The sequence below is a fragment of the Sturnira hondurensis genome, unplaced genomic scaffold (genome assembly GCF_014824575.4).
Source record: "Sturnira hondurensis isolate 20B ecotype Veracruz unplaced genomic scaffold, ASM1482457v3 Scaffold0007797, whole genome shotgun sequence".
NCBI classification, from domain to species: Eukaryota; Metazoa; Chordata; class Mammalia; order Chiroptera; family Phyllostomidae; genus Sturnira; species Sturnira hondurensis.
In genome coordinates, this window is record NW_028080428.1 from 1086678 (window position 1) to 1098622 (window position 11945).

An 11945-nucleotide genomic window follows, 5' to 3' on the forward strand; every position below is an offset into this window, starting at 1 on the left:
AGAGGGGAAGGAAGGGAGAAAGGGAGAGAAACATCAATGTGCCAGCGATACACTGATTGGTTGCCTCTCACATATCTCCAACTGAGGACCTGGTCTGCAACCCAGGCATATGCCCTGACTGGGAATTGGACTGGTGACCTTTCAGTTCACAGGCTAGCGCTCAGTCCACTGAGCCACACCAGCCAGGGCTGTTTGCATGAATCTTGACATCATAGAAAAGAACACCTTCCTCCCTGCCAGGCAGCTCTGTGTTTGCTGCTTTTTACTCCCTGTAGCTTAACTAACTGTAAGGCCAAGCACCTGCCTGTATCTACCTCACTCCCACCTCCCTGAATGGGAAGTACCAAAGATCTGTGGCTGGTGGGCTTGGTTTGAGAAATACGCCCCCCTCACCCTGACCCCAGTCTTCTCCACCTTCATCTCCCTTTCACCTCGGGTGCCCCTCATCAGCCCCTGCTTGGGACTCTCAGGACCTTTATCTGCCCCAGTCCAAGCTTAGTGCCCAGCCTTCTGCCTGTATAGCCTGCAGTGCTGCCTGGAGCTGAGTGGTGAGGGGTGGTCCAAAGATCAACTCTGGGTACAAATGGCTTTGTGCTGCAGAGGAAGAACACGCAGGGGCAGAGGTTAATCCGAAGTAGCCGCCTGCACAGTGTTAGATGGGAGGGTGTGTTAGTGATCTTGTTGGGCCCGAGGCAAAAGCCAGGTAAACCAGGAGAGAATTCCTGAGATTCATTAGTATTTTCTTATCCCGGACAGCCCTGCTGTCAGGGCAAATCCCATAGAGCCCAATCAGATGAGGGTTAGGGACCTAGAGCCGCCGACTTCTGAGCGCACTTAGACACGCTGGACATGCGCAGTGCTTCGTATGTACCTTGCTTAGTCCTCGGCTCTGAGGTCATGTCTGTGACTTCCTTTCTCATAATAGAAAGGAAGGTTCATATGATTGGCCTGGGGATTTGACTTCAAAATCAGCTGTTTCCCTAACACTTAAGATACAGGTTTACCGGCCTGTTAACAGCAGTTTCGTTACTTCAGTCGAGATGTTTGCTGGGTATTGGGTCTGGTTGGGGACCGGGCCCAGCCATACCAATACAGTCCGACTCTGGTCAGCGGGCAATATGTAGAGGAAAGCCCGGGTGCTGCGCAGAGAAAAGGGAGAGTATCATCTGTGGTCCAGGGCCTGGCGCTGTCCACCGTCGCTTCGATCCTACAGGGGCCCTGCAAGGTAGGAGTTATCAAGCCCGCGTTACAGCGACACCAAATCCTGCTAGGCGAAGGAACTTGGCTCAAGGTCACAGCCGGTCAGTGAGAGGGAGACCCTGAATTCAAACCCAAGTCTCACTTTGAAACCCAGGCTCTTTCCACAACAACTAACTGGGAGTGATGGAACCTAAGGAGACCCAGGGGCGCCGTGGGTGGGCTTAAGGGGCGACATAAAATGGCGTCTGAAGACCCCTTCTGGGAACCCGCGCCCGCCTGACCTTAACTTCACCTCGACCGGAAGTGCCTGCAGCTCTTTCGGAAATCATTTTCACCTAACCTTGCGGACTACCGCTCGACAGGAAGTGGTGTAAGTCACGTGATGCTTAAGGGGCGGAGCTAGGAAAGCCGCTCCTGCTGGCAAGTAGCAGCGGGTTTCACGCGGCCCAATGAGGGCGGGCGGCGTGGCCCGGCCTGGTAGCGAGGATGACGCGCCTGCGCAAAGGCGGCAGTACGACTAGAGTTGACTCCGGGGGCGCGGCGAGGAGGTGAGAGGGGGCCACAGCCCGGGCTGGGGGAAGCCGGGGTAAGGGGGCAGGCTGGATCAGGCCGGGGCTCCGAGTGTCAGGGAGGGTTAGGTTACGAGGATATTTGAGGTTGGAGTAAGAGCTGTCTGGGGATGCCGCAGGGGGAGGGTTCTCACGCCGCACGGGGCGGAGCCCCGGGATTCGGGGCGGGACCTGGAACAGAGACGGGTGGAACCTCTGAGTCGTTACCTGTGGGAGGCGGGGCCCTGGGGCTGGGGGCGGAGCTAGGACTGGTGAGGGGCGGAGTCTGGACCTTGAAGGAGGAGCTGGAACAAGCGGAAGGAGGAGCCTCGGGTTTGGAAACAGAAGGGGACGGAGACCAGGTGCTGGGGGCGGGGCTTCAGTCGGTGAGTGGCTTGGTTACAGTTAAGAAAAAGGGATCGAGTTCTGTGGAGGGTGGGGCTCCAGGGCCTGGGGCAGAATTACGCCCTCTAAGGGGTGGGGCCAAGGAACCAAACTTAGGGGTAGGCCCAGGTAATGGCCCTGGGCGTCCACGCGGGGGCGGTCTCCGTGGTGGCCGGGCCTGGGAACGGGGTAGACCGAGAACACCCCCAGGAGAGGTGGTGTGGGTGGAGCGGGCTCGGCGGCCACCAGACACTGGACCGGTCTGGGTGCCCCGCAGACCCCCCAGGGCTCAGAGCTGGGGCGGCGCCTCGGGCGGAGGCACAGCGTCGGCTTGGGGGATATCCCCAGAGGACCGGGGCTCCCCGGAGCCACCCAGCGGCGATGTGTGGGTGCCTCGGGGACGGCCCCCTGCAGCGGCCGCAGAGGTGTGGGTGTGCTGGGCAGGGGGCAACTGGGTGTGGCGTGAGTGGTGTGGTCCGGTCCAGGCCCCTGCTGTGCAGCCAGAGAGGGTTTGGACTTTTCGTAAAGGAAAGGGTGGAAATTGAACGGAGCTGGGAACCAGGAGGGAAGGAAGGGATGAGGGTGAACAAAGGGGCAGGGCCCTGGCTGCTGTGGCCTCCCCTAACCCCCTCCCCGCGCTGCTGGGGTCCTCGGGCAAGCCCCCTTCTCACTGCACTGGTAAGTGTGGCTGCGGAGTCCGGGGGAGGGGGCGGTGACCCGGAGCAAGGGGATCCCCAGGGGCAGGCAAGGTACAGTAGGGTGGAATCCTTCTACTACCTGCAGGTATTCCATGCCCTTCCTGCCCTTCCGGTCGATTGGTCGGTCGGGGTCTGTTCCCGCAGAGACATGAGACTCAGCTGGGTCCTGACAGTACTGTCCATCTGCCTGAGTGCCCTGGCCACAGCTGCGGGGGCCGAGGGCAAACGGAAACTGCAGATCGGGGTCAAGAAGCGGGTAGACCACTGTCCCATCAAATCGCGGAAGGGGGACGTCCTGCACATGCACTACACGGTGGGTGCGGAGGCAGTTTTTGGATGTGAGTGGGACTTCTGGGGACCAAAAAGGACTTGGGAGCCAGGTTCCTTTGCCAAGGTGGGTGACCTTGGTCAAGTCCCTTCTCCCTTTTGCCTGTTTCCATCGTTCTACCCTGCTCTTCAGTCTACTCCCCAGGTTGGTACCAGCAGAGTTACATTACAGTGTACTGTGAGCTGCCTAAAGCTCTGTCCCCTTTTAGGACTATGGCCACCAATGCTGTTGGGGGACAGCTTGATGAGAGCACCTGGGGGGGGCATGCATGTCACAGTGGACCCCCCTGCTCACTGGTCTTCCCATGGTCCCACAGGGGAAGCTGGAAGATGGGACGGAGTTTGACAGCAGTCTGCCCCAGAACCAGCCCTTTGTCTTCTCCCTGGGCACAGGCCAGGTCATCAAAGGCTGGGACCAGGGGCTGCTGGGGTGAGTCAGGAGACCATGGCTGTGGTCCAGGAGGTGAACTGTGGGAAACAAGCCCCAGGGGTGGGGGACAGGCAGGGAGCCTGAGTGCTGCCATGTGCTGAACATGTGTTCTCCTGCAGGATGTGTGAGGGGGAAAAGCGGAAGCTGGTGATACCGTCAGAGCTGGGTAAGAGGTCTTTCCTGAGTAGGTATAGGGTTTGGGATGTGTCTGAAGAAGGGTAAAGGCTAGTTCAGCCTCTGCATTGGTTTCCCCCCATGCATTTGTTATAGTTCATGCCTCTTCCAAGTTTAGCAGTATCTAGCAGTGAGAACAGGGCAAGACCCTTGGGGTATTGAGCTCTTATGTCCACCTTCTGCCCCTTACCAGGCCTGTTACAGCCCTCCCACCCACTACACCTTCATGCCTGGCTTTGTTACTGTGGTGGGCAGAGGCCTGGTTTCAGCCCAAATATTGCAGAACCTCTTTGCCTGGCTGCCGCTCACTTTTTTTTGTGTATCTCTGACAGGGTATGGAGAGCGGGGAGCTCCCCCAAAGATCCCAGGTAATACACCTTCCTGCCTCCTGTCTGTGGCGCCTTCCCACCTCCCTGTGACCCCAATTCTCATTCTGTCTCACTTCTCTTCTGCAGGTGGTGCAACCCTAGTGTTCGAAGTGGAGCTGCTCAAAATTGAGCGACGTTCCGAATTGTAGCCAAGCTGGGGAGGGCCGGTGGAGAGGCCCCCATCAGGGACCAGACTGTTTCAAAACAAAACAAAACAAAAATACCTTCAAGCTCATGAAGTGAGCCTGTGTTTGTTTGTGGGCCCTGAGCGACAGAAACCACAGCCCCAGTGTCCCCTCCCTCTCTCTCAGCATCCTGCACCCCGCTCCTTTTCTGGCTTCAGAGCCTTGGAATCTAGGCTCAGTAGTCTGGGGGTCAAGATGACCAGGTCCTGGGGGGCATGGTGGCCCCTGCCCAAAGGGAAAAGAGGGTTCTTGCCTGCAACAGCAACAATGCTCCCTGAAGCTCCCCAGCCACCTCTAGCTCCTGGTCTGGGAGCCAGCATCGAGCTATTGCCATGACTACGTGGCCCTCAGGAAGGCCTGCGGTCACCTGGGGAGAAGCTGAGCTGGTAACAGTTACAGAGCAGCGTGTCCCCCCTAAAAGAGATCAGCTGAGCCTGTTGGCTGCACCAAAGGCATATCCTAGCTTTATTAAAGGGCCCGCGCCGCAGAGTCAATATAAAAACACAAAAAGTCCCATCAGTTTAATAATAATAAAAAACCCCAAAAGTGGAAAACGGGGGGCAGGGAACACCCCTAAGAGAGGGGCACGGGGAGCCCTGCTCGTGGCACCAGGCCTGGCCACAGGGCTCCTTGGTATTGCTGTTGCTATGAGGTCGGGGGGCAGCGATTGTCCTGTGGGAGCCACCATTCACCTGGGTTGAGGACCCTTACTTCTTCTGAGGTGTGCTCAGCTTCTGCATGCCCCGGATCTTGTCCAGCAGGCCAGAGATGAAGGCCTGGACAGGAGAAAGGACATGAAGGAGACCAGATCCCAAGAAGATAGGGGCCCAGGCTTCCTTCCCCCTGCCGTGTTGGGAAACCGCTTACCTCAGTGGGTTTGTAACAGTCAACCAGCAGCTCCTGGTGGGACATGGTGGGGGAAATGTAACTGTGAGTGCCCAAGAACAGGGGCCTAGAGATCACCTATGCCCAATACCCACTTCCAAGGGGACTGGGCCACCTTGAGGCACAGGAATGCCATAGCTAGGCAAGTGGCATTAGCCCCATTTGATGGAGGCAGAAGCTGAGACTCAGTGTCACAAAGCTGCCTGGCTCTGACCGAAGAAGGCCTGGCTCCAGAGTCTTGCTCACCCAATTGGCACTGCTTCTAGGCAGCCCGCTGTACCAGTTACCCTGACCTGACACTGCCACCCCCCGCCACAGCCCCTTTCTCACCTTGACCCTGGCAGCCCGGGTATCATCACTCTCCATGTCCAGGAGCTCATCCACGTCAATCTCCAGCTCTGGGATCTCCTCTTCCTGGGGTGGGAGAGGAGGGAGAGACAATGGCCTGAGTTGGAAGAAAGAGTGCGAGAGGGGTTCGCTGGCTGAGGCCCCTGCTCTACTGCAGGACGAGCCCGCCCTCTCTGCCCAGCAGACAGGAGCAGCTGCTCCAAGGAAGAAAACAGATCAGGCCCGTGCCAAGGCAAACTGCCCGGCTGGTGGTGGTGGTGGGGGGGGCGCTTCCTGTGTCTGCCAGTTGAGCACCCCAGGCAGGGCCAGCTAGCTGGGTCTGGGGACGTTGCAGATGTGTCTCCCTAACTTCTGGATCCCCCATTTCAACCAGAGCAGGTGGGGCCAGCTGTCCCAACTTATCGCAGCCTTTTCCCCTCCCCCAAACACCTGTCACAGCCTCCCAGGAGTGAGGAGGAAGTGAAGGGTGAGAGGTCAGTGAGAAGAACCCAGGTCTGGTAAAGGGGAAACAAAGAGCACATGCTTTGCTGAGGGGGTGCCTGACGCCCCTCCCCCCAAGGAAGTATCTGTCCAGTCCGGAGTCAGCTGCATTCCACGGCTGGGCTAGGGTAGGCAGCGCTGGGCAAGCCCACTCCTCCGCCCTGCCCCCAGGGGTCTGAGTCACCCTCTGAGCAAGGAAGGAGTCATAGGGTGGAGAACCAGTACCCACAGATCGAGCTAGCCTGCCCCGGGCCAACATGGAGCTACCGGCTAGCCCATTAGGATAACCCAGACGCTTTACGGTCCCCCCACAAGCCACGCTAGCAGGCACTAAATAGACCTTCCACTACTGCCAGCCCAGACTATCCCCATGCCATCCCCATGCCTCCTGCCCAAGGCCCAGGCTATACCAAACTTGACAGGGTAGTGGCATGGGGAGAAGACTGGAGTGACTTAGATCAGACAAAAAAAAAAAAAAAGCATACAATGGAAGCGGGGAATAGACCGGAGGGCAGCGCGGGGAAGCGGTGTGCCCACAGACTCCAGGTGACAGGCGGGCTCAGAGTGGGGTTCCCAGGCGGCCGGACTCGGGACCGACTTCAGAGTGTCGGCGCAGGATGGGGGACACACCTGGCAGTCGTAGAGGCGAGTGAGCTGCTCCAGAATCCACTCCTCCAGGTTGAGGCGCTTCCGTAACTCTTTGCGATCGTACTTGACCGTGACCTTCCCTTGGCGCCTCACTGGGCCCTCGTCGTCCGCGCTACCCGGGCCCTCGCCTGCAGCCCCAGGGGGGCTCTGAAAGTAGACGCGGGGTCCCGGGCCGCCACTGCCCGGCCCCGGGGCCGGGGCCGCCAACGCCGCGCCCCCTGCGGGGCCGCTGTCCGCCATGGCGGCCGCCGGGGCCACGTGCGCGCGTCCGGCCCCTCCCTGCGCCGCCGCCTCCTGGACGCCCGCCGGCTGGCTGCGGGCCGCTGGCTCGGGTTAGCTGGTGAGCTCGGCTCCGCGCGGCTCTGCAGCAAGGGCGGCAGCGGGGGAGCCCGGGGGCAGCTGCAACATGCGGAGCCCCCGGGCCTGGCTTGGCCGAGCCCCGCCCCCTCCCCACCGATCCGCCCGCCCTTTGTCCCCCGCGGCCGCCGCCCGAGCTGCCGCCGCCACCGCCGCCGCCGAAACAGCTTTCTTGTCTCGCTCACTTCCCCCGCCCCCCGACCACACCCCCTTAAAGAGCCAGTCCTGCTGCAGTCCCCTCACCCCCACCCCGCCCCCAGGCAGGGGCTAGGGGAGGGTTTACTTGTCAGGGGTTTGGGTCTGGCTGTCCACTACTACTAAATTTCCGGCTCCAAACTCAGATATTCTAAACGCCGAATACCAGGATTTGCGCTCCCGTCGAATCCCTAGTATTCTGTCCTCATTGAAGCGAAAACAGGGGCCGTTTGAAAAGGGAGGGGAGTGGGTATTATGTGTAGGGCGGATGTCCGGCGAGGAGATGTGGGAGCCCCCGGAGTCTGGGTCCTGCAGCCCTTGGACAGCGGGGAGCGAGGAGGCTTCTACGCGCGGACGGGCACGTGGACCGGGGTCCTAAGGGTGGAGGAGTAGAGAAGACAGATAGGAGCTGCCCAGGTCCCCGGGCACCCTACTCCCTGGGGTCTCGCGCCCCCCCTTGGTGGTAGCCTGGGTTGAGGGTGAGCAGAACCGACCGGCGGTCGGAAGGGCCAGACCCCAGGCAACCACCGCCCACCCGCCAAGATGGCGGCAATGAACGGAATTATGGGAAATGTAGTTCAAGGACCGGGGGTCTGGCACCGCTTGGCCATCCCTCCCCAGCAGCAGAGTCGGGGCTGGGAAGCACAGAACTTGTTTGGGGCGTCCTCTCGTAGGGCTGGCCTTCACAGGGGGTCCCTCCGCATCTCGTAACGTATGTACAAAAGAGGAAATTCGGGCATAAAGAGCTGAGAAGTGAGGGAGCTGGTAATCATGACAATAAAGTTAATAATAACAACTGACCCATAATAAGCGCTGCTGGAGTCGGTTCCACACAGTCGATTCCAGAGTGAGGGCACCTCACTCTCTCTCCCACAGATCGTGTCCCGGAGGCTTCTTCAGTTCCTTGGATCTCACAGGAGCCTTACCTTCCACACCTCTCTTTAAACCTACTGTGCATCTCATTCCTGCCCCCCTCCCTCGTTTGCTTTTCGGTATCATTAAGAAGTCTCTCTCATTTATTTGTTCATTGTCTGTCTCCCCAGTTCTGAGCTCCATGGGGCAGAGAACTGCCCCACTCTCGTGTCCTGCTGGTGTTCGCGGTTGAGTGGGCGTGCTCAGCTACAAACCCACATGTATCTAGCAAATTACCTGATTCTTGCAGAGTTCTCAGCATCTGTGTCAGACTCATAGTAGGTGCTCCATAACTAGTGGTTAAACAAATGACTGAACGAAAAAATCAGTGGCTTCCTTTGTGCCTCCGTTTCCCTCATGAGGTTGTGGTGAAGATTAAAGAGGAAAATGCATGACAGGTTCAATGACTGCACCACAGGGGGTAAGTCCCCAAGACAGGTAGAGATGCGGCTCTGCCTGTGAGCCCAGGCTCCTGACACAGAGTCTCTGCTCATCCCCCTGCTTCTCCTTAGATACCACCCCACGCGATTGCACAGCCCCTCTGGGATGCTCCCACCGATGGCAGGCTCACTTGCCGCAGTTTCAAGCCGAGTATCAGGGTCTGGCAGGCAGTGTTTCTGTCCTTGCCCCTCAGAGATCCCCTCTCTCTGGATGTCTGAGACGCCCTCTGCAGCAGGAGGGGTTCAGTGAGAGGTTGAAACTGGCCCAGAATCACGTAGCTGATGCTGTAGCCAAACTCCAACGGAGGACTTTAGGCTTACCCTGTAGTTGGGGAGAAGAGACGAGAAGGCAGAAGATGAGGATAGGGGAGATGCGGAGGGAGGATGAGATGGGCTTCTCTCAGAGGGCCCTGATTCACCAGACTGGGGGCAGGCTCACTGAGCTCAGCCAGATGGAGTTAGCTGATGCCTCCTCCCTCCCCACCCTCCATCTGGCCTTACCCTCCCTTCAGCCAAACTCGGTGCGGGGGCAGGGGGTGGGTGAGAAACAGGGAAGGGCTGACCCTTGCTCTTATAGATTAAGCAAGACCCACCCTTTCCACCAGGAGCCCCATTCCTGGCCTGGCCTTCTGGCCTCCAGCTGTGAGCTGGGCTGTAGGGAGGAGCAATTTACCTAAGTCCAAACTCCCCAACACACCCCACCTCACCCATCAGAGCCTGTCTGCTGGTCTGCTTTTTCTGAAGGGAGCACTGATTAGGGCCTTGAGGGTCCTCATGGTCAAGAGCGGGGGTGTACCATAGCTTGCTGAGGGCGTGGGGCCTAGAGGCCTTGAAGGCCCAGGTACCAGCTCTGGCTCTGCCCTCTAGATGCTGTGACCCAGAGTCCTGAGCCTCTTGTCCCTCCTCCCTTCAGGGCAGGTGTGAAATCCTGCTGTCACAACATCCAAATTTCATGAGGGTACCCGCTGTGGGTTCTCTGAGCAGGACAGAGTGGAGCCGGACACTTTTCTTGTCTCTTCCTCTCTCTATCTCCTACGCCATCCCCAGGGCACTCCCAGATCCCTGGGGCCGACTCCCTTGTCCATCCAGTCCCTTCCCATGGCCACCTACCCTGAGAAGAGTTACAGCAGATGGCCGTGTGGCCTTGCACAGAACCTCAGAGTGCAAGAGCTGTGTTCAAATGCTGGCTCTGCCTAGTAGGGTGCGAGGCCATGGGCAAGGGTAGGTAGGTAGGTAAGTAAGAGTACCTACCCTGAGGCTCTTCAAGGGTGCTCTTCCTACTGACCTCCTGTGGTTGGGGGCCCAAAACTCAGTGCTGCACACCCACATCCCAGCCTTGGCCTCCCTGCCTCAAGCCCTGGGATTGGAGTATGACATCGCAGCTGCACCTCATCCTTCCAGCCTTAGGTTGTGGCCTCTCTGGGGTCCCAGCTCCCCTCCACCAGAGTGCTCCGCCAGAGTGCAGCTAAGGCTGCTTTCAGTGCCTCCTTGAAGCAGAGGCCCTAGGGAGGGTCCCGTGGGCAGTGACCGCTCCCTTAATCGAGGGTAGAGGCCGGAAAGGCAGCCTTCCTTCCACCATTACTGCTTGCCGAGAAACCCTATTATCATTACCAAGGCTGTCCGAGGAGGAAGGAGCCCTCTAATGGGGGCAGCCCTGGCCTCAGGAGACAAAGGGTGGGGGAGAGGCTCAGGCCCGGGGCAAAGTCTCCCATCCTGTTTTACGAAGGAGCTGCTGCCCCGGGCTTCTGTGAAGTACCCCTGTCTTAGGGCTAGAGCCCACAGCTCAGACCCCTAGACGCAGGCCGTGTCTCCAGGCCCTGCTAACCCTGGCACAGGCTGGTAGGCGCCCTGCCCCTGGCTGATCCTCGCCCTTTCCACCTTCCTCCCTGATGCCCCCCAGCCTGCTAGCCACTCCTAAGATGTCTAGCTTCCTGTAGTCAGGGGTCATGGGGTACCCATTTGCTTATTTCATCCTCTAACAACCTCCAGCTTCTGGACAAGGTGACTGAGGCACAGAGAGACTAGGTCCTATAGGAGCAGAGGCCAATCTCCACCCTGCAGGCATGGCTGTGCCAAATAGACGTGGTGGTCCCTGGGTCCCCGGGTCTCTTAGTGGTGCAGTTCTGCTGCTTTGCTGAGAGATGAGGATGACAAGTCCTGTTTTCCTTTCTTTTTCTCCTCACGGGCAAGGAGTGGAGGGATCACAAGCTGGCCTCCAAGTCACAGAGCTGAAAACCTGTCCTACAGAGCTGTGTGACCTTGGGCAAGTCCCTTGCCCTCTCTGGGCCTTGAGTGGAGAATAATCACACCCTAGGGGGCCTTGGCCAAAGACAAGGAGAGTCCTTAGGTTAGAGTTGGTGTCCCACACTGTGGGTGTTTTGAGGAGAGTCAGTTCCAGGCAGGGCTCCCTCCCCTCGGGGGTCTGAGGGCCCGGGGCGAACAGGCCTGCAGGGCACACTCCTCCTTGACTGAGCCCTCCTCCCCCAGAACCAGCTCCATCTCTTTCTGGGTTTCTAGGTGACTTGGCTGGCCCCTCTGGATGAGTTCTACTTTAAACTTGCTTCTGCCACTGCCTCTATATTGGGGGGCTCCCACAGGGGCCCTCAGGCAGGAGCCCCCCCAGCCAAGCCCTGCGGGAGGGGCTGTAGCCCCCATCCCTCCCAGTGCCCATGCGCCTTCCCCCTCCCATCCCTGGAACACAGATTTCAGGGCACCTGCTGTGGGCCTGGCGATGCAGAGCGCCTCCTCTAGCCCCTGCTCCCAGATACCTCTGAGGCTTCTGACCCCTCTGGGCAAATGACTAGCTGTTCCCTTCGCAGTTTTTAGTCAGGGTCCCCCCCAGGGACAGGCTCCAGGCTGGGTCATGGGGGTCTGCAGCACAAGAATGGGCTGTTCCGAAGCTCTTTCTGACAGGCCAGAATGCTCGGGTCCTCCAAGGAGGTCTCCTTGGGCTAGGTAAGGAGGAGGAGCGCCTGCCTGCCGGAGGCCCATTAGATAAGTGCTCTGAGGGAGGGGGCCCATGCTGCTGCAGGAGGGGGTGGGTGAAGCGAGGGCAGAGAGGAGGGTGAGTGGTTTTTCCTGCATTCAGTTAAGTGCTGCAGGAGTGGGGTGGGGGGTAGGGCTCTGCAGCCCCCTGCCCCACAAGTCTGACCTTCCAGTGGTACCCCCACCCCCACCCCTGAGAACCTTTAGCGGACTGACCCGAGCTGGTCTTCAGCAGCACCTCTGCACGCAGCCCCTCCAGCTGCACCCGTAATAGACTCCTTGGTCCCAAGTGCCCGCTCCTCACCCGGGGCTTCTCCAGCGGAGGCCCCCCAGCGAAGTGACCGGTGTTCAGGTATGCCCCCGCCCCTATCCCCATTCTTG

At 59.2% G+C, this 11945-nt stretch overlaps 2 protein-coding genes across 12 annotated transcripts; one reads left to right on the forward strand and one right to left on the reverse strand.

Annotated features, from left to right (window-relative positions):
• Positions 1-1619: 1619 nt before the first annotated feature.
• LOC118991668 (peptidyl-prolyl cis-trans isomerase FKBP2) lies at positions 1620-4364 on the forward strand. 11 transcript variants are annotated; one of them, XM_037053042.1, is made up of 6 exons: positions 1620-1748; positions 2975-3224; positions 3475-3587; positions 3707-3753; positions 4094-4129; positions 4217-4364. In XM_037053042.1, the coding sequence occupies exons 1-6, from the start codon at positions 1687-1689 to the stop codon at positions 4276-4278; spliced, it is 570 nt and encodes a 189-aa protein (XP_036908937.1). In that variant the 5' UTR covers positions 1620-1686; the 3' UTR covers positions 4279-4364. The 11 variants fall into 11 exon arrangements, with proteins under 11 accessions (XP_036908937.1, XP_036908943.1, XP_036908938.1 ...); XM_037053048.1 differs by having other exon boundaries at positions 1633-1748; positions 2975-3143; XM_037053043.1 differs by having other exon boundaries at positions 1664-1748; positions 2916-3224.
• A 456-nt stretch (positions 4365-4820) lies between these two features.
• PPP1R14B (protein phosphatase 1 regulatory inhibitor subunit 14B) lies at positions 4821-7138 on the reverse strand. Its single transcript, XM_037053051.1, has 4 exons — positions 6658-7138; positions 5530-5613; positions 5182-5214; positions 4821-5090 (listed from the first exon to the last, which is right to left on the reverse strand). Exons 1-4 carry the CDS (start codon positions 6913-6915, stop codon positions 5022-5024), a joined length of 444 nt encoding a protein of 147 aa, XP_036908946.1. The 5' UTR covers positions 6916-7138; the 3' UTR covers positions 4821-5021.
• Positions 7139-11945: the final 4807 nt, after the last annotated feature.

What these genes read in the sequence shown, in the direction of transcription:
- LOC118991668 (XM_037053038.1), top strand. Translation starts at nt 1,880, where the DNA reads ATGCCGCAGGGGGAGGGTTCTCACGCCGCACGGGGCGGAGCCCCGGGA. An exon ending in TGGGACCAGGGGCTGCTGGG is followed by an intron (nt 3,588 to 3,706) that starts GTGAGTCAGGAG and finishes GTTCTCCTGCAG; the next exon opens with GATGTGTGAGGGGGAAAAGC. An exon ending in AGCTCCCCCAAAGATCCCAG is followed by an intron (nt 4,130 to 4,216) that starts GTAATACACCTT and finishes TCTCTTCTGCAG; the next exon opens with GTGGTGCAACCCTAGTGTTC.
- PPP1R14B (XM_037053051.1), bottom strand. Translation starts at nt 6,915, where the DNA reads ATGGCGGACAGCGGCCCCGCAGGGGGCGCGGCGTTGGCGGCCCCGGCC. An exon ending in CTCGCCTCTACGACTGCCAG is followed by an intron (nt 5,614 to 6,657) that starts GTGTGTCCCCCA and finishes CTCCCACCCCAG; the next exon opens with GAAGAGGAGATCCCAGAGCT. An exon ending in ACTGTTACAAACCCACTGAG is followed by an intron (nt 5,091 to 5,181) that starts GTAAGCGGTTTC and finishes TCTCCTGTCCAG; the next exon opens with GCCTTCATCTCTGGCCTGCT.